General features: G+C 46.4%; 1 protein-coding gene across 1 annotated transcript in view; it reads right to left on the bottom strand.

Annotated features, from left to right (window-relative positions):
- Positions 1-6266: 6266 nt before the first annotated feature.
- Positions 6267-25677, bottom strand: part of LOC136589657 (P2Y purinoceptor 2-like) — a 36976-nt gene continuing 17565 nt past the window's right edge. Inside the window, exon 2 of the mRNA XM_066588318.1 lies at positions 6267-8350. Coding sequence (XP_066444415.1) covers positions 7278-8327 — 1050 coding nt within the window. The 5' untranslated portion in view covers positions 8328-8350 and the 3' untranslated portion in view covers positions 6267-7277. The remainder of the gene's footprint in view (positions 8351-25677) is intronic.

Raw genomic sequence — 25677 nt, 5'->3', positions numbered from 1 at the left:
GCCTGATGGGTCTCCAATGGGTGGTTCCGCAGTCCTACGGTAGTTACACTACAACTTTTCAGTATTTTCACCATTAGGCCGCCTGCACACGGCCGGGTCAGATCCCCTGCAAGAAATCTCGCAGCGGGACCCGACCCGCGCCCCTGCTGGAACCAGTGCGGCGCTCACCCCTCCCACGGCTCCGGCTCTGTGATGTGCCGGCTGCCAGCCAGCCGGCGCATGCACAGAGTGGAGCCGGGCCGCCGGGAGTGACATTTCTGTGCGGGCCTTTGCGAGACCCGCACAGAAATAGAACATGCCGCGGTTTGTTTTCCACGTGTATTTTCACGCGGACAAATCGCGTCCTTTTGCATAAGATTGCGTTTTGCGTATGCTGAAATCCCGCCGCAGAATTTCCAGGAGGCCTTACTGGAGGACCACAGCCTGCAGAGCACAATTGTTTGCAATACAACATTGCTGACAGATATATGTCCAATAATATTTACAGGAGTAGGACCCCCGTGTACGGACATATTTACACTGCGTGCCATGAGTACATGCAGCATGTGCCAGGAAATGCTTTCATTTACCAATCATGTCTATACACCCCTATGGCAGGGGTATCAAACTCAATTTCACAGAGGGACACATCAGCTTGATGGTTGCCTTCAAAGGGTCGATTGTAATTGTAAGACTGTATAGTAATAGTGACCCCAGTACTAATATTTATCCCAATACTGGCTGCAGTAGTAAGTGACCCTCATAGCGGCCCCAGTAGTAACAGTGACCCCCATAGTGGCCTCAGTATTAATAATGACCCCTACAGTGGCTACTTTAGTAATAGTGTTCCCTATATTGGCCACATTAGTAATAGCGTCCTTTACATTGGCTCCAGTAGTAAAAGTAGCTCCAATAGTAATAGTGTCCCTTACACTGGTCCCAGTAATAATAATGGCCCCAGTGGTAATAGTGTCTCTTACATTGGCCCCAGTAGTAATAGTGGCCCTTACATTGGCCCCAATAGTAATAGTGGCTCCAGTAGTAATAGTGTTCCATATATTGACCTCAGTAGTAATAAGTGACCCCCATAGTAGTACCTATAGTACTAGCAACCCCCTATTGGCTTCTGGCCAGGCAGCATCCCAACAGGCATTCCAATCACCCAGCCTGCAGCTCTGGCAGCCACTGCTGAGTCTGTGACCGATGACTTGTTAGGTTTGATGCCCGGCCGGCGTCCCTTGTGTTTGACATGTGTGCCCTGTGGGGTTTAGATGTAGCTTTAAATGCAGAGGATGGGAGCAGTGTAAGAGCACTGTTATGGGGGCTGGCGCTGCTACTTGGGACCATACTTTGGGCGATTCTGTTATGGGCAGTACAGTGGTTGTTCTGTTGTTGGGGACAGTGGCTGGCACTGTGCAGCGTCCGAGGAGCAGGCTCCCAGCCTAGGAGACAGCGGGGTAGAGTTTGGGCCTTGTCACGGAGCTCTACCATCTCCCACCCTGAGGGTAGCATGGGACCTGTCCAAGTAAACAAGGGGTGGCCTTTCACAGGGTAACCAAACCTGTGGTTTACCTTAAGTCCTTGTCACTCGTGACGCCACCGTTCCGTCCTCTGCGGTGAATCCATAAGGTGACAATAAAGAGTCCACACAGAGTTAACGTTTCAGAGCAAAACCAGGAACGGTCGGTAGAGCTCGTTTACTTGATGTTTAAGTTACAGTCCAAAAACAAATTACATCCACCATCAGGACTCGGGTGCAGGCAAACTAGTGGTGTGACAGGGAGGTTCTCTCGGGCTGCTCCAGGCAATCCAAAGTTGAGTTATCTGCATGACCCGGCTCCCGGCAAACTCCTTCTTTCTTTCTCTCTCCACCGGTACACACTCACGTTTAGGAAAAGGCATGGCGGTTTCTTGCACACTTGCGGTCCTTCGAGTCACTAGCATAAAGGCTTGGGTAGATTAGGCCCAGGACACACGCAAGGCAATCGCTCAGCCTCTTCCATCCTGGTCTCCTTGTAGGACCAGACACAGTTCTCTTAATAACTCCAAGTCTCTCAGCTCTCCCCAGACGAAGACCAAGATTCAGAACCAGACCCCTTGCATTCACCTTGCAATTACATATATATTATATGGTCACATGACACACCACAAGATACATTTTCCAGCCATAACCCAGACAGTAACCCATTCAGTGCTGCAGAGGTGCAATACACATCAACTTCACTCACATAGAAGACAGGGACAATACATAGGCACACGACAAATGCATTCCTACTTATGGAGTTACTGTTACTCCAAGCCACTACAACTGCCGTGGGGCACATTGCCTGGTACTGTTATGGAGTAATGTTATATAGGTGGTGTAGGTGTATTGTAGCTTTGACAGTTATGGAGGCTTTGTTATAAGGGCATCATGGCTACCTCTGTCACAGTATACGAGTTCGAGTGCGAGTTCTGTCCGATAGTGGTGTGAGGGGAACTCGCATGTGAAAATATTACAGAACTTTCAATGTGTTTACGCACATGGGAGGTTTTTACTACTAAACCGTCGGTCCGAGATGGAAAAATTGCAGCATGTCGTATTTTGAGAGGTTCTGTACAGGAATTGCCCATCCATTCCTATGGGAGTAAAAATAAAACCACACTTGCATGTGAATGTGAGCGCCGTGCGAGTGTGATATGAAAACTTCATGTGCAGCGATGCACCGCGCTTCCCCAAAATAAGTCATAGCTACACTACATGAAAAAAACAATCAATAGTCACCTGGCCCGCGGTGTCTGAGTCCCTCGCGCTGGTCTCCGGCGCTGCAGCGGGCTTCTGTGTCCTCTGCGCTGACATATCACTCGCTTTCTGGTGACGGGGTTTTGAATACCCCGCCTCCAGCAAGCAAGTGCTGTGATTGGATGGAGCGCCAGTCAATCAGAACCGGCGCTCGATCATTCACAGGCCGTGTCTACACAGGCGAAGCCCTCGCACAAGTTCCTTCCATTTTTGATATAAACAGAACTCACACACAGAAACGACAATTGTACTTTATATAAAGGCATTATCTCTGAGTGGGGCCTGTGAGGGCCATTATTACTAAGTGGGGGCCCATAAGTGGCATTATTACTGCGTGGACCTTTGAGGAGCATTAGAACTGAATGTGAGCCTATATGTGTCATTATTACTAATTGGGGGCCTTAATGGGGCATTATTACTAAGCAGGGGCCTTAATGGGGCATTATTACTGAATGGGGCCTATATGGAGCAAGATTACTGAATGGGTGACTACATGGGGCATTATTATTAAGCGTGGGGCAATATAGGGTATTATAAGTGTGAGGCAATATGGGGCATTTTTAATGAGTGGGGGGCCATATGGGGTGTTATTACTGAGTGAATGGCTATATGGGGCATTATTATTGAGTGAAGGCCCATGACTGGCATTATTATTGAGTGAAGGGCTGAAGGCCCATGAGTGGCATTATTATTGAGTGGTGGCCTATATGGTGCATCATTACTGAACGGGTGACTATATGGGGCACTATTATTGAGTGAAGGCCCATGAGTGGCATTATTATTGACTGGTGGCCTATATGGTGCATCATTACTGAACGGGTGACTATATGGGGCACTATTATTGAGTGAAGGCCCATGAGTGGCATTATTATTGAGTGAAGGGCTGAAGGCCCATGAGTGGCATTATTATTGAGTGGTGGCCTATATGGGGCATTATTACTGAATGGGTGACTATATGGGGCATTATTACTGAGTAAAGGCCCATGAGTGGCATGATTATTGAGTGGTGGCCTATATGGGGCATTATTATTAAGTGAAGGCCAATATGCATCATTATGACTGAGTGGACCTCTGAGGAGCATTATTAATGATTGAGGGCCTATATAGAACCTAACTATGGGATCTAACCACCTAGATGCCGTGGTCACTATTGGTCTTTATGGATTAAATGACAAGGATCAGAGTCTTTCTGATCCTGGTCAATACATGAGAGTTCGGCTGTCAGTCAACACAAGGACCATGTGGGCGCAGAACACGTAACATAAATGTCTGTCATAGAAGCTAAAGACACTCCAGTCTGTGATGTTCTTTTACGTCATGGAGGCTTAACGGGACAGAAATAGTCGGCCCCTTAGTGTGACCTCTAGCCCAACATGTTCTGTGCTTCATGGGAAATCTGCTGCTGTGATCTCTGCATGCTGCAAAGGCTTCTTCCCTCCTTCCACCCTTGATGTGCTGGCCTGGCCCACTTGGGTTTACCCCACTTACTGCCGGTTTGGGCCCCCTACAATATGGGACCGCTTTGTATTTTTTTCCAGGGCCACTTTGATTTCCCAACATGCCCCTGTTTAATCAGGCTGTCACTCCTTTACCCACTAGAAACCGCTTCCAAGAGTTGCACAAGTTGGGGTGATGCCCTTAGGATCGAGGGGTACAACTCTGGCACTGTGAATGATTTACCTGCATACTACCTGGCAATGTAAGTGATGCTGGAGGCATCCTCCGGAACCGGCTATGGGGGAAATATCAGGGAAACACAAAAAATACTTCTACACTCTGTACGGCAATAAATTATGAAGACAAAGTTCTAGAAAATTCCACTTTATTTACATGATAATAGGGGGGTTCAAACGGAATCGCCCCATAGTTTTACGCCCCCTATGCAGCACTATATTACACATTATATACAGTTGCCAGGGATATACACGATCATTATGTAAAGCCCTTTGAGTTGGTTTTAGGTGGTCCAAATCGTGAGCCAAGTTCGGGATCGGATGAAGTAAACCATCAGGGTCTACAATCTACATCTTCTTTACAAGTACATAACATTCAGTCGTTTAACCCCTTAGTGCCGAAGCCTGTTTGCGACTTAGTGACGAAGCCAAATTTTGGAAATCTGACATGTGTCACTTTAACGTAGAATAACTCCATAAAGGTCCTGGAAGGACCAGAACGTCACGGGACATTGCAGCCATTGCGTGACCGGGGGTCGCTCACCGCGACCCCCCATGACAACTGCAGGTTGTTGGCTACCTCCAGCAGACGACAGCATGGAGCTGTCACGTCCTCAGCCCATGTGGCTTTAATCCTCAATGTGAGTGTGTTTTTACGGCCCTGAGGATTAAAGCCAGGACGTAAAAAGGCAATAGGGCCGTCACTAAGGGGTTAACATCTTTAGAGGTTTTTCCAGCAAATACATTCTTCCACCTGTCCATGAGATATGGGAAAATGATCTCTGGGACCTCCAGCGATCTTGAGACCGGTGACCGATGTGAAAAGAGCGGTGGTGCAAATGTGTGACCACGACTCCATTCACTTCTATGGGATGAAGAGAGATTGGCAAGCACATTGATCTCCATCTGTCCCATAGAAGTGAACTGAGTGATGGTTGAGCATGTGCACCACCAATCTTTTCACATGGATCATTCAGGGGCATCGGTCTTGAGATTGCTGGAGGTCCCAGCTTTCGGACTTCAGGGATCAGAAATTTATCCCCCATCTTGTGTCTTTCCTTGTAACATAGATTTGTCAGGATTTTCATACATTTAAAGTTCTTCAACCATCTAAACCTTCCAAGGTTTGACAACTTCAGTGCTTTGATAACACATTTATAAAACTGCTCCTGGCATACAAAATTTGTAACTTTTTGAGCATTTACACTAGGATCCGACACTTTTTCAAAAAGTGGGTGGGGCCTAGCAGTACAGGGCGTGGCCATACACGGCTTGTCACATTGAGTATAATTTATACCTGAAACCTACACCAGTTTCCAGGTTTCCACCTCTTAATACATTTTTTTTTAATTAAAGGGGCACAAAGTTTACTTAGACTAGCATATGAAATGATAATAAAGCCCCACAATGTTTAACCCTTTTATTACCAAGAATGTATGTGATACGTCATGACTAGAGTACAAGGGTTACACTTAGATGTTGGCATCATATTCCAGAATCGTAGCTTTCAAATGATACCAGGTGATATATTCAGGGAGGAGAACTTGTTTGAAGTCAGGGAGTAGCAACAAAAGTTTTCCTTCCTAGTTCTGTGTCAGTGTAGGGGAGGAGGGAGGTGCAGGTATAACCAAGAAGACGGAGCACAGCCTGGTACTGTATAACATCCAGTGACCCCCAGGGGGTTATACAGGAACCTTTATATGTTATCACCCCCTTACCAACTACACAGATATCTGTCCTCTAATTATCACATTTAGTTTGTTGTTGTTTTTTTTCACTAGAGGAGTGACAAGATGAGTGATTGCATATCTAATTACCCCCCCCCCCCCCCCCTGCACCCACTTGGGTTAAAATTTTAACCACAAACATTACACATTTTTACAAAATGTTAAACTTTGATTCAAAATTGCATAAAGGGCCCATAAGTATAAAGTGCTGAGTGGCACAATGTGCCGGCTGTCTACTGCTAGAACATTTATGGGTATGTTTCTTTAAAATTTCTTTGGCTGATAACCAAAGTCATGCTTTAAGGCTCCTTAAGAAGTTGAACATTGTCTTACATGGTAGTCACCTATAGGTGGCACTACTGAGACAATTTTCTTTCTTCTGGGGATATGTAAATGAGTGATGGAATAATATCTCCAGCTCTTTGAAGACAGATACCCTAAAGGCCCATTTAGACACAACGATTATCACTCAGAATTCACACAAAATCAATCTTATGGGCGAAAATCGTTGTGTGCATTTACATGGCAAGATGATCACTCAAAATTCACTCAAACGTTATCACTCTGTACACAGAAGACAAGCAGGACCGCTATCTTCTGCATACAGCTGTTGTCTTCTTGGAGCGCTCAGCCGCACCCTTAGTACTTGTCCGTTTCTGCTGTGCTGCTATGTGCTACTACTCTTCATCCTGACATGGAAACAAAGCACCAAGTACGGTTCTGGCTGGCTGGGTGAGAGACCATTAACATGAATCAGAGTGGGGGGCATGTTTCTCCTTGTGGAGAGCACCACAAGGGTGTAGGGAGTATTATAGGCCATGCAATGCTCCCTGGGAAAAAGCTATGCAAATGAGTGATGAAATAATGTCTCCACAGAGCCACCTATTGAGTCAATGTCAGACCTTTTAACAGGCCTTGCTTTTTGATCCTTCATGACTAAATAGCTAGCTCCACCACTCCCACCAAGTTCTACCACTAACAACCTTGAAGACACAAGTCCATCAAGCAATGTTTTTCTGCACATTGCTATCCAAAATGGTCTCATGGAAGAAGGAACTTCCTTGAATTACGGATGAACCTCCTTGAAGCTCTATAAAGTCTACAATATTGCAGCCGTCACATCTTGGTGATTACCGTAGAACTTGAACTCGGGGTTGAGGTAATGTCCCCAGCATTTTTATTCGTAACGGAACTCCAATTATTTTCTTGTACATAATTAGAAAATTTGCTTTTGAGTTTTGAGATTCCAGCTCTGGAAATGATATTCCTTCGAACAGTTTGACCAGCCAGAAAGTACAAAATTGGGTCAAAGCAGCTGTTGGCACTGGCCAGTGGCCTTGTGACTTTGTAGGCAATGTTGATGGCATTTAGGATATAGCAGTCAAGGTCTAGCTTTCGAAAGTAATAATAAAGAGTCCGGTTGACGTGAAAGGGTAAAAAGCAAATGATAAAGACCAGTAATACAATGATGATTGTTTTGATGGACTTCCTCTTGAAATTGGAGGCCTGTGAAGTAGCTGTTGATGGCCTCAGAAGAGCTCTGGCCATCAAGACGTAGCACACAAGGATGACCACAAAAGGGACACAGAAGAGCAAGGCCAAGTTCACCGAGCTGTACACCACGAATGTATCAAATAAATCCTTACTAGACGTGTCGTGGCAAGTTGTGTGTTCCCCGTTGACGCTGGTGGTCACAAAGTATAATATAGGAGACTGGAAGGCGGCTACTACCAGCCAGACAACAGCAGATACAATTCGAGCATTTCGAACCTTGAGCCAACCAAGAGATTTCATTGGGTAACAGATGCCAAGGAAACGGTGGACGCTGATGCAAAGCAGGAAGAAGATGCTACAGTACAGGTTGGTGTAAAACAAAAATTTGACAAGCTTGCACAAAACTACTCCAAACGGCCAGTCGTCCCCCTGAGAGTAATAGTATATCAGGAGGGGTAGTGAGATGACGTACATCATGTCCGAGATGGCCAAGTTGAACATGTAGGTGGTGGATGCATTCCAAGGTTTGATCCGGAACAGAAAGATGTAAAGTGCCAAAACGTTGAGAATGAAGCCCAAGCAGAACACAATCCCATAAGACACCGGCAGGAGGACATATTTAAAATCCTCGTCGAATTTACACCTGTATGTAGAATTTTCCGTATTATTCATGGTTCACCCCCGAGGTCGCTCTTCTAGAATAAAAAAATATAACAGTGAGTTTACATAAAGATCTCATGGAACAGAACACAATGGGGTAAGTACTAAAATAATTGGGATTGGGTTTGGATTGCCAACAATTTCCAATTACAGATGTATAGCGGTACCCCCATGTCAATGATAAATCTACAGTAAAATACATACAATTAATATGTATAATTATCAGATTATGCCACATACCCTGTTTCCCTGAAAATAAGACATACCCTGAAAATAAGACATAGCATGGTTTTTCAGAATTTTTGAGGATGCAAAATGATTTTTCAGGCTTTTTGAGGATGCTTGAAATATAAGCCCTACTCCAAAATTAAGCCCTGCTAACAGTTAATTAAAAAAGTCCATTTAAATAGTGTCCAGGCAGCTATACATGTAAAAAAAAGTTAAACCTTTTTGAACAAAAAATACTATAAGACACTGTCTTATTTTCGGGGAAACACAGGTAGTTGCAAGATAGTGCCATACTGTGCCAGATAAACAGCGCATACAATACTCAGATAGTGCCATACTGTGCCAGGTAAAGAGTGCATCCAGTGTAGCACGTACCAAACACCTCTGGTGATGTAGTTGTGGATATAATTATCATACAGTGCCCAGATAAGTAGTACCCTGTTTCCCCGAAAATAAGTCCTACCCTGATTTTTCAGGATTTTCGTGGAAGACTTGAGATATAAGCCCTATCCCGAAAATAAGCCCATTACATTAAAAAAAAGGAATCCATTGCCTAGCAGACTCGGTCCAGTCCTCCAGCTGCTCTCGAAGCTCCGCTGTACGTGCTGCAGTCCTCGGTTGCCCACAAAAGGTCACTTCCTGGGTAGAAGATTCATAAATCCTCCAGGAAGCGATGGCTCTGATTGGTTTCGAGCGCTGCTCAGCCATTCAATGCAGCACTTAATGAACCAATGTGACAGCCGTGATTAGTTCATCCAGCACTGCATTGATTGGCTGAGCAGCGGTTGGACACCCAATCATAGCCATCGTGTTATGAGGGCGGGATTTATTAATTGACCAATCAATGCCACGACTCGATGGCTCTGATTTGACATCTAGCGCTGCTCAGTCAATCAGTGCAGTGCTGGATGAACCAATCACAGCCATCACATCGGTTCATAAAGTGCTGTATTGATTGGCTGAGCTGAACCCGAGAACCAATCAGAGCCATAATTCCTAGAGGCGGGATTTTTGAATCCCATAACCAGGAAGTGATCTTCTGTGGGCGGCTGAGAACTGCAAGAAACATGTCTGAGCCCCGAAAAGAAGCAGAAGGAGGACCCGGACCAAGCCTGCCAGGTAAGTAAAATAAGACCTGGTGCCTCTTTTGGGGCCAAAATTAATATAATATTTTCGGGGAAACACAGTATAGACATTTCTCAGACAGTGCCCATATAAGTAGTATATACAGTTATCATATAGTGACCAGCTAAGTGGTATATACAGTTCTCAGACAGTGCCCAGCTAAGTAGTATATACAATTATCATATAGTGCCCAGCTAAGTAGTATATACAGTTATCATATAGTGCCTAGCTAAGTAGTATATACAGTTTTCAGACAGTGCCATACTGTTTCCAGATAATTTATTAAAAACGTAGTCCCAGGCGAGCGCTATGATGTCACTGAACAGACCCATGTAGTCCCAGGCGAGCGCTATGATGTCACTGAACAGACCCGTGTAGTCCCAGGCGAGCGCTATGATGTCACTGAACAGACCCATGTAGTCCCAGGCGAGCGCTATGATGTCACTGAACAGACCCATGTAGTCCCAGGCGAGCGCTATGATGTCACTGAACAGACCCATGTCAGGACACGTAGGGCTCATACTGCACAGATCAGATATCCACCCCACTGTGTGGCTGAGATTACATTGCGGAGTCCCGCTGGGCAAGAACCGCTGAACCCAACGCAAACAACCCGTAGGTTGTGGAGATCCTCAACTTTATAGCCAAAAGTCAAAAAACTCTTGGCAGATAAAAGCTCTTATGGCAATAAATAATTTTCCACCGATGTCTGCACACGATATATGACAGCGGGGCGGCACTATCTGATCTCAACTGGAGTATGTAGCAGAGATAAGAGGTGAACACGCCCTGAACTGCCTCCTCTAATCATGTCATCACAGTCAGTCCCCATAATATTACTACAATCTTATAGGCGATGTTCGTTAACACAGCTCCTCAGAAATTTAGAAATCACATTCGTAACTAACGAGTTAATGGGAAAAATGGAGACTGTGCCTTCTCTATAGATACATAATTTATAACATTTCTATTTAAACTTAGAAAGAAAAAAAATAGGGTACTGTCCCTTTAACTCTTAAAGGGCACACCCACTTTTTTTCAATTTGCCTTTTTTAGTGTGAATTTCCATGATTAGAACCAAAAAAAAGCAACTTGATCCCTATACTGGACAGATTTCTTCTAGTAATCTTGTCAAATTTAAGGCCCACGTATTGAATCTGGTCCTCCACGTTATTTTATGTGGCACACGATGAGATTTGGATGTAGAAGGACCGTTTCTCCACTTTCCTCGAAGGACGCAGCCAGTGCTTGGCAGAGGAGGTGGCGCCAGCTGAGTGAGTGGGTGCCATCTTAGATTCTAAGCTCCGGCGCACCACCACACCACTCTGTTTAGCAGCTCATTGTGAAATATGCAACATTTTCAGACTGAAGCTCTGTATTTTCACTGCATATTTGGACCTTCTTGTGTTTTTTTTTCACATGCATTAACTGTGTTTTTTCACGTGCGCAAAAAAAAGAAGGAGGTCCTAAAGATTTCTCCTGCGTTCATGTGTAAATATGCAGGAAATACAAATATATCGTACACACTGCATACTTATGTGACCCCATTGACATTAGGGGCTCCTGCACGCTCATGAGAGGATGGTGCAATTGCGCGCTCAATGGAGACTAATTACTCTCCAGTATTATCAATTGGCGCCACAAAATCGTGCCCAAGGTTTTCCTATGGTGCCATAGAATAGAGCGTTTTTTGCTTATTTTTCCCCCGACGAAAATGCGCGCAAAAACGCTGAATGTGAAAGAACCTATTAAAATCAATGGGTTCTACCAACAGCGGTTTGCGCAAGTGATTTTGCACACGTGAGAATGTGCGCAAAATCGGCCATCTGCAGGAGCCATAATGGGCAATTTCGGTCCGTAATACAGACTAAAATAGGAAATGTGCTTTTTTGCACACGTGAGAAACACAAGTCTGACAATCCCAATGCAAACCAATGATGTTTACGATGTCTGTATTACGGGTGTAAAACTGCTCGTGTGAACGCGCCCTTATAAACGGCAGCCATAACGCTGATGTGGCCCCCGTGGCGATAGGTTTGACCCCGGCTCTAGGAGGATGTCATTTACTAGATTGCACTCCTACGTGACCACAACATATGCTGTTCAGTAACGGCTCCGCTTATGTAAACTGCTGCATTGTCCTGGTTAATACTAAAGCCACAAATATAGCGCCAAACCAAGCAAACGTCAGATGGCGGTAGATTGTGGCGGTGTACCCGGGGCCAGGACGTCCTCGCTATCTGCTTATTATAAGTGACCCAGCGTCCTGCTTTTAGTCTGAAGTTACCAGAATTCCGGTGACTACCTGCTATCATTGGTCTCGGGGGCCATTTACTGGCATTTTCTATACTGATGCCCACTCAATGAAATTTAATACAGGCAGAACATAGACATGGGGGGGCGCAGAAAATGTCTTACATAAGCCCCGCCCTTATAGAATAAAAAGCACCGCCAACAATTTCCACCCATTCTACAACCCCAATTTCAAAAAAGTTGGGACGATGTGTAATATAAGTAAATTGATTAAAAGAAAAAAAGAATGCGATGATTTAGAAAACTCATCCAACCATATTTTATCCACAATAGAACATATCAGAGGGGGAGGGGGGGGTTGTTCCGTTTCATTAAAAAAAATAATAATAAAGAAATTGACGGCGGCAACACATCTCACAAAAGCGGGGACGGGGTAACAAAAGGCTGGAAAAGTAAGTGGTACTAATGAAAAACAGATGGAGGGTTGAGTTTCTACTAAGTCACATGACTGGGTACAACAAGAGCTGTTAGAGAGGCCGAGTCTCTGAGAAACAAAGATGGTCGGAGGTTCACCGATCTGTGTGCAAATTGTTGAACCATTTCAGAAAAATGGTTCTCAACATAACATTGTGAAGACCTTGAATATCCCCCATCTATAGTACATAATATCATCACAAGATTCAGGGAATCCAGAGAAAGTCATGTCCACAAGGCAGAAGGCCGATGGTCAGTATTGGATGCTGGAGATCTACAGGCCCTCAGGTGGCACTGCATTACAAACAGGCATGATTCTGTAATGCCAGTCACTGCCTGGGCTCAGGAATACTTACAGAAATCATTGTCTGTGAACAAGCGTAATCTCAACGTAATCCATGAATACAAGTTAAAGGGGTTGTCCCGCGCCGAAACGGGTTTTTTTTTTTTTTTAACCCCTCCCCCCGTTCGGCGCGAGACAACCCCGATGCAGGGGTTAAAAAAACAAACCGGAGAGTGCTTACCTGAATCCCGGCGGTCCGGCGTCTTCATACTCACCTGCTGAAGATGGCCGCCGGGATCCTCTCTCTCTGTGGACCGCAGCTCTTCTGTGCGGTCCATTGCCGATTCCAGCCTCCTGATTGGCTGGAATCGGCACGTGACGGGGCGGAGCTACACGGAGCCGGCATTCTGCACGAGCGGCGACATTGAAGACAGCAGAAGACCCGGACTGCGCAAGCGCGGCTAATTTGGCCATCGGAGGCCGAAAATTAGTCGGCACCATGGAGACGAGGACGCCAGCAACGGAGCAGGTAAGTATAAAACTTTTGATAACTTCTGTATGGCTCATAATTAATGCACAATGTACATTACAAAGTGCATTAATATGGCCATACAGAAGTGTATAGACCCACTTGCTGCCGCGGGACAACCCCTTTAAACCAGTATCATGCAAAGAAGAAGCCGTATATCAACACAATCCAGAAACACCGGCGTCTTCTCTGGGCCAAAGCTCATTTACAATGGACTGAGGAAATTGAAGCAAAATTTGAACTTATTTTTGGAAACCAGACACCGCATCCTGCGGACTGAAGTAGAGAGGGACCATCAGGCTTGTTATCAGCACACAGTTCAAAAGCTGCACATGAATTTCCCAAATTAAATGGAAGAAAGTCTCCCCTCCCCCTCTGATATGTTCTATCGGAAATACAATATGGTTAGATGAGATTTCTAAATCATTACATTTTTTTTCTTTACATTTTAGACATTGCCCCAACTTTTTTGGAATTGGAGTATTGGAATGTACAATAACTTGTGGGAGTCGGGATACAAGCCTACTGATACCCTTCAATGTACATACATGGTCATTTTCCTACAATAGGCCCACATAATGGGCGGCACAGGAAGTGCCCATTACTATAAGTGTCCACCGATGCAGCAGAGCACCAAACAAGCAGGACGCTCCTTCCCCGCATCCACCTGCAACTACCAACAGGATGCCTTCATGTCCGAATGGATACTTTATTTCATCCCCATCCTCCATAACACGTGCGCTGCGGAAAGGGCTGTGATTCAAATCGTAGCACTGTGCCGCGTTTTACTTTTCGGTTTATGCCGGCATTTCGCATTCCTCATCATTGATGATGAGGAGCGCTAAACGTTCAAAAATAGAACAGACTCGAAAATCTCAGCGCTGAAAAGTCCCGAGCGTCTGTCTGCGGCTGTGAGAGGCTCCACTGAAATACAATGGCAGCCGCCGACAGCGCTATACGGAGGGAGGCCTCCTGTTACTATGATCCTCCTTCAAGCATTACAATGTAATTAACAGATCACAAAATATATATGTATCTCCTTAGTACAACCCAAAGCACTTGACCAATCACATTAACCCCTTGGTGACCGCAATCTGCCTTTTTACTGACCTCATTAATGGGCTTTAAACCGGCACATACATCTTATTAAGGCAGCGGCTGACAGCGGGGCTCCGGCTCTAACAGCCGGGAACAGACAAACCTCTGATCGGACAGTTTAACCTCTTCCATGCCACGATCAATAGTAAGTGCAGCATGTAAGCAGATGATGGGGAAAGTGGCTCCTTCTGTCACCCATCAGCACCCTGCAGCACGATCACAAGGTGCCAACGGGCTCCCATGGTAGCTGAAAGTCTGACAAAGGCCTCCATGTCTACCATGTAACTCAGCCGATTAGGCCACATAACAGTGACCGCCACAGTACCCCAAAAAAACTGTTTCAGCAACAATGCCCCTCATAACAGTCACAACCACAGGGCCCCCATAACAGTCACAACCACAGGGCCCCCATAACAGTGACAACCACAGGGCCCCCATAACAGTCACAACCACAGGGCCCCCATAACAGTGACAACCACAGAGCCCCCATAACAGTGACAACCACAGAGCCCCCATAACAGTCACAACCACAGGGCCCCCATAACAGTCACAACCACAGGGCCCCCATAACAGTCACAACCACAGGGCCCCCATAACAGTGACAACCACAGAGCCCCCATAACAGTCACAACCACAGGGCCCCCATAACAGTCACAACCACAGGGCCCCCATAACAGTGACAACCACAGGGCCCCCATAACAGTGACAACCACAGGGCCCCCATAACAGTGACAACCACAGGGCCCCCATAACAGTCACAACCACAGTGCCCCCATAACAGTCACAACCACAGGGCCCCCATAACAGTGACAACCACAGGGCCCCCATAACAGTGACAACCACAGGGCCCCCATAGCAGTGACAACCACAGGGCCCCCATAACAGTTACAACCACAGGGCCCCCATAACAGTGACAACCACAGGGCCCCCATAACAGTGACAACCACAGAGCCCCCATAACAGTGACAACCACAGGGCCCCCATAACAGTGACAACCACAGGGCCCCCATAACAGTCACAACCACAGAGCCCCCATAACAGTCACAACCACAGGGCCCCCATAACAGTCACAACCACAGAGCCCCCATAACAGTGACAACCACAGGGCCCCCATAACAGTCACAACCACAGGGCCCCCATAACAGTCACAACCACAGAGCCCCCATAACAGTCACAACCACAGGGCCCCCATAACAGTCACAACCACAGAGCCCCCATAACAGTGACAACCACAGGGCCCCCATAACAGTGACAACCACAGAGCCCCCATAACAGTGACAACCACAGGGCCCCCATAACAGTGACAACCACAGGGCCCCCATAACAGTCACAACCACAGGGCCCCCATAACAGTGACAACCACAGGGCCCCCATAACAGTCACAACCACAGAGCCCCCATAACAGTGACAACCACAGGGCCCCCATAACAGTGACAACCACAGGGCCCCCATAACAGTCACAACCACAGGGCCCCCATAACAGTCACAACCACAGGGCCCCCATAACAGTGACAACCACAGGGCCCCCATAACAGTCACAACCACCATTCCCCCATAACAGTGATCTCCTCAGTACCTCCCCATAACAGTGACAACCACAGAGCCCCCATAACAGTGACAGTCACAGTGCCCCCATAACAGTGACAGACACAATGCGCCCATCACAATGACAGACACAATGCCCCCATAACAGTGACAGTCACAGTGCCCCCATAACAGTGACAGACACAGAGCCCCCATAACAGTGACAGACACAATGCCCCCATAACAATGATGACCACAGAGCCCCCATAACAGTGACAACCACAGGGCCCCCATAACAGTGACAACCACAGAGCCCCCATAATAGTGACAACCACAGAGCCCCCATAATAGTGACAACCACAGAGCCCCCATAATAGTGACAACCATTGGGCCCCCATAACAGTGACAACCACAGGGCTCCATAATAGTGACAACCACAGGGCCCCCATAACAGTGACAACCATGAGACACCCAGCGCATCTCAGACACAATATGCATCCTTGGCCAGATGATAAATGTGAGAACCCTTTTATTAAACACAACCGTCCAATGAAACGCACTTCCAAAATCATGTGACAACCTGTAATGGAATCAACCGCCAATCCCTGATGGGCACTGAGACTCTTCAGGAAGAAGCAAAGAGAAAACCAAGAAGTACCTTGAAGACATTTAGTCTTATTATCGGTCCACGTCCTGAACTGCAGGTTATCCTGTATAGTCAGAGCATGTTCTATTAGTCAGCCATAGACCGGCGTCTTATCCTGTAATGGCTGATTAATAAAGCATGCTCCGACTATATGAGATAAACCTCCATCCAGGACACGGCCCAATAGAACGCCCTGCTGGCCATAGCTGCCCTGTGTGGAAGGGTCTTGGTCCTGTCACATACATCATAGCAAAACAGCATTATATGTTGCACTGGTAGGCAGTCCGTCTGTATTCTGCTTGTGCCGAAACCAGGAAGACAGCAGCATAACCACACCGGCACAGCTCAGGGAATAAATACAGCACCAGAGCCAAGCTAATAACATAAATCCAGTACCATCAGTGAGCTCAGTTCATAAATACTGCAACAGAACCAAGCTCAGTATATAAATACAGCACTAGAACCAAACTCATAACATAAATACAGCTCAAACCAACCTCACTACATAGATGCAATACCAGAGTCAAGCTCATAACATAAATATCACACTAGGACAAATTTCAGTACATAAATACTGCACCAGAACCAAGCTTGGTATATTAATAAAGAACGAAGCCCAGTACATAAACACAGCACCAGAATCAAACTCAGTATAGATATTTTGCCCAAACCAAGCTCATAACACAAAACAGCACCAGAACCATACTTAGCACCTAAACACAGCACCAGAGCCACGCTCAGTATATAAATACAGCACCAGAGCCACGCTCAGTATATAAATACAGCACCAGAGCCACGCTCAGAATATAAATACAGCTCCAGAGCCACGCTCAGTATATAAATACAGCTCCAGAGCCACACTCCCAACATAAATACAGCACCAGAGCCACGCTCAGTATATAAATACAGCACCAGAGCCACGCTCATAATATAAATACAGCACCAGAGCCACGCTCAGTATATAAATACAGCACCAGAGCCACGCTCAGTATATAAATACAGCTCCAGAGCCACACTCCCAACATAAATACAACACCAGAATTAAATTCATAACATTAATACAGCACCAGAACCAAGCTCATAACATAAATGAAGTAGCAGAAGTAAGTGATTGTGTCATGGGGGTGCCGATGGTCTTACAGTGGCACCTCAGAACATCAGAGGGAGGAGACAGAGCCAGGAGGATTCTTGTAGCTCCACAAGATGATGATGCTACATGGAGGAAGAAGATCATCTGGTTGAGTGGACCTAAAGGGGGCAATCACTCACCCAGCCTACATCGGCCTAGTATACCCCTTAAGGCTGGTTTACACGGGCCGATGATCGCTCAAAGATCGCTCAAAGGACAGTGACAGCTTTGAGCGATCATTTTGCATAAAAATTAATTGTTATTTAAGTAGCTACTCAGCCACTTAAGTACCAATTAAGTATGCAAATGAAGCCTTCTCTGAATGCAGCTCATAGCCTAGGCTATTATCTGTACTCAGATCCTTTGTTCTCCACGGGGAAACAAGGCTATCAGCGCTCCCCATGGAGAACTACTGATAAAAGTGAAGGACAATTTTTAGGTTAGCTTGAATTTAACGATCAGCCAGCAGTGCACGATTAGCAGATGATGGGCGCACATTTACACGCACCGATTATCGCTTAAACGATCGCCGATTAGCGATTTTTTAGCGATCATTGGCTGGTGTAAATGGGTCTTTACATGTGTTCATTATTAAGATATGGATTTCAATTAGCATCTCTTGTGATCTGGACCATCAAGTTCATTTTTGCATGTAGCTGTGTCCCCATTCACTGACAGCAAGCAGAGATTTATGAGAACACAAAGTTGATGAACAGCTGATGCCCTCTACACATAGAGTGTCAGATGCTCCAGAATGTGTCAGCGGGAGGAATGGCGGGAACAGCTGCGTCTGATTGCACAGGGATTACATAATCCAACGACCTTCCTATAACGAGGCGGGTACACGATGACTTGATGGCACCGCTGACGCGGTTTACACGCTGAGTTTATGAAACTTTATATCCGGGTAATCGCCCCGGGCTCGCATCTGCTGCTCCGCTTACAAACAAATAACTGAGCAGCTGTTTATTTGACTCGTATTTACCAAGGAGAAAGCCTGGTGTTGACTGTAGGTGATAAGGTGTCACCTTATCTGATTCGGGCGCGCCCCATTTCATGACTCTTATCTTAAGAAAGCTAAAGACAGCCTGAGATCCAAGCATGCTGAATATGTGTTTAGTGTACCAATAACGCATTTACTCTCCTTTGTTCCAGTAAAATATTGTGGAAACCACATAAAATATTGTGGAAACCATCAGCAAGTTGCTGTTTATGGATCTGAATTAAAATGAAGTTGCACGTAGAATGTATGAGCACAGGAACAATCAATGAGCGGCCAACAGGTCATCCCATGTAAAAGCGCCTTTCCCGACCCAACCTAACAAAAAAACCAAACAGAAACATAAAACATCTCTTACCCACCTCAATCCTACAACACCCCCCCCCCCCCAAAAAAAAAGTTAAAGGGGTTGTCCCGAGGCAGCAAGTGGGTCTGTACACTTCTGTATGGCCATATTAATGCACTTTGTAATGTACATTGTGCATTAATTATGAGCCATGCAGAAGTTATAAAAAGTTTTATACTTACCTGTTCCGTTGCTGGCGTCCTCGTCTCCATGGTGCCGACTAATTTTCGCCCTCCGATGGCCAAATTAGCCGCGCTTGCGCAGTCCGGGTCTTCTGCAGTCTTCTATGGGGCTCCGTGTAGCTCCGTGTAGCTCCGCCCCGTCACGTGCCGATTCCAGCCAATCAGGAGGCTGGAATCGGCAGTGGACCGCACAGAAGAGCTGCGGTCCACGGAGGAAGAGGCCATCTTCAGCGGTGAGTAGAGAAGTCACCGGAGCGCGGGGATTCAGGTAAGCGCTCCGGTGAGCTTTCTTTACCTCCCTGCATCGGGGTTGTCTCGCGCCGAACGGGGGGGGGGTTGAAAAAAAAAAAAACCCGTTTCGGCGCGGGACAACCCCTTTAAGTCCAAACCTTATCCAACCGAAGCCAATAAGATCACAAGAACACAAGCAAAAAAGTGCAGGAATAATCCGTACCCAATCCAAGCCAACAAAAAAAGAACAAAGAGATGTACGAACTCCAATCCCTGCCCACCCAATGAAAAATGTACAAAAGCTTTTAAAAAAAATCACACTTTTTATTGACCCACAATCCAACATGAAAAACACCAAGTCAATAAACCAACAAGAAAGCAAACCAAGAAGTACTAAATGAATCCTCACTGGCCGGACGCAACAAAAGGCAATAGAAGCAAACAAAAACATGCAAGAGCAATCATAATAGGAAAGAAAATGCCGAGATCAGAGGGGCCATCTGTCGTGAGAACATTCAGAGACTTCTGAGCAAAGCTGAAAAAGTTAATTAAAAGCATGAAGTCGCCATGAAACAAAAGTTGGAATCAGTAGAGTTTGTAATTTGTGTCTGCCGGGGGCTGCGGTCCTCACTGACCCGGCACGGGGTGTCCTTACAAGGGTCTACAACGCCGTGGGAAGTCATAGATTCTCACGGGACAAGATGATGGAGGTGATTCCACAAGACTTTTGGGTAGAGGAAACATGACTGGTTGGGTGGGTGTCCAGATTTAAGGCTCTCGTTGCTCGCATTTTAAGCCATAGGTGGACATATTAGGCTGGGTTCACATGGGGCGGAAATCCCGTGGAAATCTTGCAGAATGACCGCACCGAAAAACCGCAAGATTTCTGCAGGATAAGAGTGCCGTGGGTTTTGAAGCGGCTCCGTCACTTGTATTTCCCCTGCGGCCATCTATTCCCATAGAGAGGAGGGAGGCTGCTGTGGATATGAAAAAATAATTGACATGCTGCGTCCTTCTTTTCTGAGCCTCGTGTCCGTTTCCACGTGGCTTGGCCACAGCCTGTGGATGAGATTTTAACAAAATCTCGTCCCCTTTGCTGGCCAATCCCAGGATTAGGAGCCGCAGGTGGAATTGCCGTGTGGACATTCCGCATGAAATTTCCGCCGCAATTCCGTCCTGTGTGAATCCAACCTTACTATGAGGCCATTTGAATTTTTTGGAAGCTGGCCAAAAACTTCCATAGACAACAACAGAAAACAACCCAAAAAGTTAGGAAATTTCCAAGTACATTAGTTGGCATGTCCATTGTCTAGTTTCGAGATGCAGATAGTCCCAGTAGGGTCCTATAGTAATCTAGGTCATAGATGTTGTCCAGGCAGCCCGGGTAGCTATTATGGGGCGTAAACTGCGACTTGCATTTGGTTTCTCTCTCCACTGGTTCCGCAATGTTTGCCAAAAGGGTAGGTGTTGTTTGTCTCCTCGTAGCTCCCTCTTGCTGTAAACAGTTTACAGATAAAGGCCCATTTAGACACAACGATTATCCCTCAAAATTTGCTCATCTTCCATCTTTTGAGTGATAATCGTTGTGTCTAAACGTGCGGCCGTCGTGCACTTTTCGCTGATCACTGACTTTTAGCAAACTAAAAGTCAGCGATGAGCCTTATCAGGGCCCGCACGCTGAGTTCTCAGCGGGATACAGCTGATACTATTGTTTCAGCTGGTATCCCGCTCTGAGAACAAATCACAAGCATGCAGAAGACAAGCGCTCCAGCTGTCTTCTGTATACCCCGCAGCTCAGAGCGCTCAGCTGCAATCCAGCTGTGCTCTCCGAGAAGAAAACAGTTGCATACAGAAGACAAGCGGCCCCGCGGCATGTTCTATTTCTGTGTGGTGCTCGCAGAACCTCGCACAGAAACGTCACTCACCCGCTGCCAGCTCCGGTCTGCGCATGCGCCAGCTGCCCGGCAAGCCGGCACATCAAACAGCCGGAGCCGCGGACACAGGTGAGTACGCGCTGCTCTCTGCAGGCGCTCAGGTCGGGTCCCACGGCGAGAATCCTCGCCGCCGGATCCCACCCGCCCGTCTGCAGGCGGCCTTACTCGGGTGGAGTTTGATTTAAAAAAAAAGAAAATAGCTGAGCATAAAGTGAACTTTTTAACACTAGACTAACATGATCTGAATATTAAGATAAAGGATTAAGCAAGTAAATGGTGGCAGCCTCCACTTAGCCTCTGCCATCTTACGTGGCATTCTGTATATGGGGGTCCACTGTTATGACACTTTTCTACAGGTGTATTGAGACTGGCAGTTTTCATGGAGGCATTCTGCTTTTGGGGTAGCTGTGATGGTACTGTTAATGGTGGCACTTGAACAGTTCCTAGGGGGTGTGGTCTGTACTCATGGGTGGGGTTTGATTAAAATGAAAGAGTACTTGAATAAATCCATTCTAGGAATTTTAAAAATAGATACAAGATCTGGAAATGTAATTAAACCCTGGTCCGTCCAAAGATGATGGACCTGAGAGATTCCCCAGCTTTTTCATTTGGAGAGATCAAGGTCTTCAATTGCAATAGATAGAATAACAATAAATCCCCCCACACACACTAGAGTCAATGTCCCCTCAAAGTTAGAAGCCAGGTTGAATTCCACTCAAGGACAAGGATCCAACAATTTAGTTGTGTGACCAAGTCTTAATATCCTACACACAAGATCCGTTAGCCTCCATAAATAAGAAATGGGAGGTAGATTTACAAATCCCAATAACGGATGAACAGTAACGGTTAAATAGTTCTTCTTCCATTTCATCAATATCCAGATGTACAAATCATTTGGAAAAGTTATGCAAAATATTATCCCGATGGTACCTCACTCCCCAGGAACTCCACGAAATATCCTCCCGCTACTCTGATAACTGTCGGAGGCGTGGCTCATCAGAGGGAACTCTAATGCACTTGTGGTGGTTCTGTCCGTACATTTCAGGTTTGTGGACTCCAATCTCTGTGGTATACTGACACCCCCGAATCCAGCTGTGGCGCTCTGAAACTTCGGTTCTGATCAGCTACCCCATAATATGCGCACCCCTCTGATAGCTACCACAATCTCTATCACACAGTTCTGGAATGGTAATTCTATACATGCATCTTTGCGCATCAAATAAGAAAAGAAAATTCACGAAAAGTTAGGAAATCTGGATCCAAAGCAATTTTTGTTACATGCCAAAATCTTACTTGCTGTAATTACTCTTCTCATATACTAGACTGATGACTTGATCCAAAGGTTTACAGTTTTTTTATGTTTAAGTTAAGCCCCATATACATGCAACGTTTATCGCTCAAAATTCGTTCAAATGATGGCTTTTGAGTGATTATCGTTGCATGCAAACGCTTCCATTTTTCACTCTTTGGTTGAACGATGATTTTTAGGTAAGCATAAAATCCATTGTTAAGTCGGAGAGAGATAGCAAGGACTGCATGCTGTGTTCTCCATGGGAGCAGCTGATTACATTGTATTCATCTGACAGCCCTCAGGAGCCTATGCCAAGACAATGCAGCTGTGTGCAAAGTCCAGTCCACATGCTGGGATTCGCAAACAGCTGCTGGAGGCTCATTTACATGCAAATGAAGCTGATAAAGTGCTAATGGACATTAGTGTCCATTAGCATTTTATGCAAAATGGTCGCTAGAACTGTCAGTCTATCAATCGTTTGAAAGATTGTAATTTGCGTGTAAATTAGCCTTTACATATTTCAACCTCTCTGTAAGAGACTCTGCGATTACCTAGTCAATGACGTTATGTTATTTTTTTCATTACGACTGCTACAATTATTTTGTAAAAACTTTTTAATAAAAACTGAATGTTCAAAAAAAATAGAAAGAAAGAGAAATAGTTGTGTGCAAAGCATACTCCTCGATACCAGACAAGTAGGATTTGAATATTAAGATAATGGCTTCAGGAGGTAAATGGAGGCGGCATCCGCTGTCATATGTAGCATCGTATACTGGGAGCTATATGTGAACTGTTTTGACACTTTTTACACGGGGATTGGACTGGCTTTGTTCATGGGGGCACTCTGCCAGCTCTGCCTACAGGGTTGTCATGAAAGCACTATTAATGGAGACACTTAAGCAGGGGGTGTGGCCTGTACTCATGGGTGGGGTTTCATTTAAAAAAACCATAAATTAGCTATGCTCAAATGTACTTTTTAATCCCAGACAAGTTTCATTTGAATATTTAGACAACGGCTCCCGGAAGTAAATAGAGACAGCCTCTACATTGCCTCTGCCATCTTACGTGGCATTGTATATTGTACACAGGTGTCCTTCCTACATATTGTTTGGCTGTTTACATTGCTGACAAGTGATCCATCACTTACAAGCTAGTGAAATCAACCGAACAAAAGAGCCGGCGTATGTGACGAGCGGCCATTTTTAATGAACATGTCTATTCCTGATTTTGTAGATTCCTTCCATTGTGCCTTACGGTTTTATGAGCGCACATGAGTCACGAGAAGAAAGGTCGCCACCGCTAACACAAATATTGTCCTAGAAGACAAATAAAAAGGATTGACGTCTGCAGGAGCCACTGCTCCCACGGGGTCTTATACCCGTCAGTAGAGACTGGCATGCTGGAATCCTCACGCTGAATATAGTGTCCAGTTACATTGTTCACAACATCATTGCAAACTGAGGTGACGGTGGGGGTCAGAGGCCGTACATGTAATGGGGGCGACGGTGGGGGTCAGAGGCCGTACATGTAATGGGGGCGACGGTGGGGGTCAGAGGCCGTACATGTAATGGGGGCGACGGTGGGGGTCAGAGACCGTACATGTAATGGGGGGCGAAGGTGGGGGTCAGAGGCCATACATGTAATGGGGGCGACGGTGGGGGTCAGAGGCCGTACATGTAATGGGGGCGATGGTGGGGGACAGAGGCCGTACATGTAATGGGGGCGACGGTGGGGGTCAGAGGCCGTACATGTAATGGGGGCGACGGTGGGGGTCAGAGGCTGTACATGTAATGGGGGCGACGGTGGGGGTCAGAGGCTGTACATGTAATGGGGGCGACAGTGGGGGTCAGAGGCCGTACATGTAATTGGGGTCGCAAGACCAAATGTCCTTCAGCCAAGAGCCTGGAAATGGTTCTGACAGACACAGGGGTGTAACAATGGCGCCCCCTGTCTATGGAGGGCGGACAACGAAACAGTTGTAGCTGCTGGTGCTTGTTGGACGACCAGACGCTCCTCTCTACTGGTGGTCCGTAGGGGGCGTCTTGAGCCCGGTCACCTTGTGTGCTCTCACACATCCACTGCTCCCAACACCTCCTAACAGTCTCGTCAGACGCTCCTCTCTACTGGTGGTATGTCGGGGGTCCCGAGCCCGGTCACCTTGTGAACTCACACATCCACTGGTCCCAACACCTCCTAACAGTCTCTTCAGACGCTACTCTCTACTGGTGGTCTGTAGGGGTATCCTGAGCCCGGTCACCTTGTGTGCCCTCACACATCAACTGGTCCCAACACCTCCTAACAGTCTCGTCAGACGCTCCTCTCTACTGGTGGTATGTCGGGGGTCCCGAGCCCGGTCACCTTGTGAACTCACACATCCACTGGTCCCAACACCTCCTAACAGTCTCTTCAGACGCTCCTCTCTACTGGTGGTCTGTTGGGGGCGTCCTGAACCCAGACGCCTTGTGTGCCCCCATCCACTGGTCCCAACACCTCCTAACAGTCTCTTCAGACGCTCCTCTCTACTGGTGGTCTGTTGGGGGCGTCCTGAGCCCGGTCACCTTGTGTGCCCCCTTCCACTGATCCCAACACCTCCTAACAGTCTGGTCAGACGGTCCTCTCTACTGTTGGTCTGTCGGGTGATCCTTAGCCTGGTCACCTTGTGTGCCCTCACACATCCACTGGTCCCAACACCTCCTCTCCTCTGGTGGTCTGTCTGCGGTCCTGATCCTGGTCACCTTGTGTGCCCTCACACAGCCACTAGTGCCAACACCTCCAAGCATAATTAAGGCCTAATAATGGGTTGAAACGTCGCTGGTGTTTCTTTTATGGAGAAATAAAGAATACAAGTTTGCTACATCTTATGCTGCCTGGACTACTTATCTTTCCTTGGATGAATTACTGGTCTTGATCCGGACCTTACAACTGGGCTCTGCATTTTCCCTCCTTGCCTTATGATATAGGCGTATATTCACCAGGAGACCTTGGTGGCCTCCAGTTGCTGCTGTGTGCACTATTTTCTACAACATCCACTGATCACAACGCCTCCTAACAGTCTGGTCAGACTCTCCTTACCACTGGTAGTCTGTCGG

This window comes from Eleutherodactylus coqui, chromosome 1, assembly GCF_035609145.1.
Source record: "Eleutherodactylus coqui strain aEleCoq1 chromosome 1, aEleCoq1.hap1, whole genome shotgun sequence".
NCBI classification, from domain to species: Eukaryota; Metazoa; Chordata; class Amphibia; order Anura; family Eleutherodactylidae; genus Eleutherodactylus; species Eleutherodactylus coqui.
Note: the sequence above shows the minus strand (reverse complement) of the source record. Positions and strands in the feature narration are given on the sequence as shown.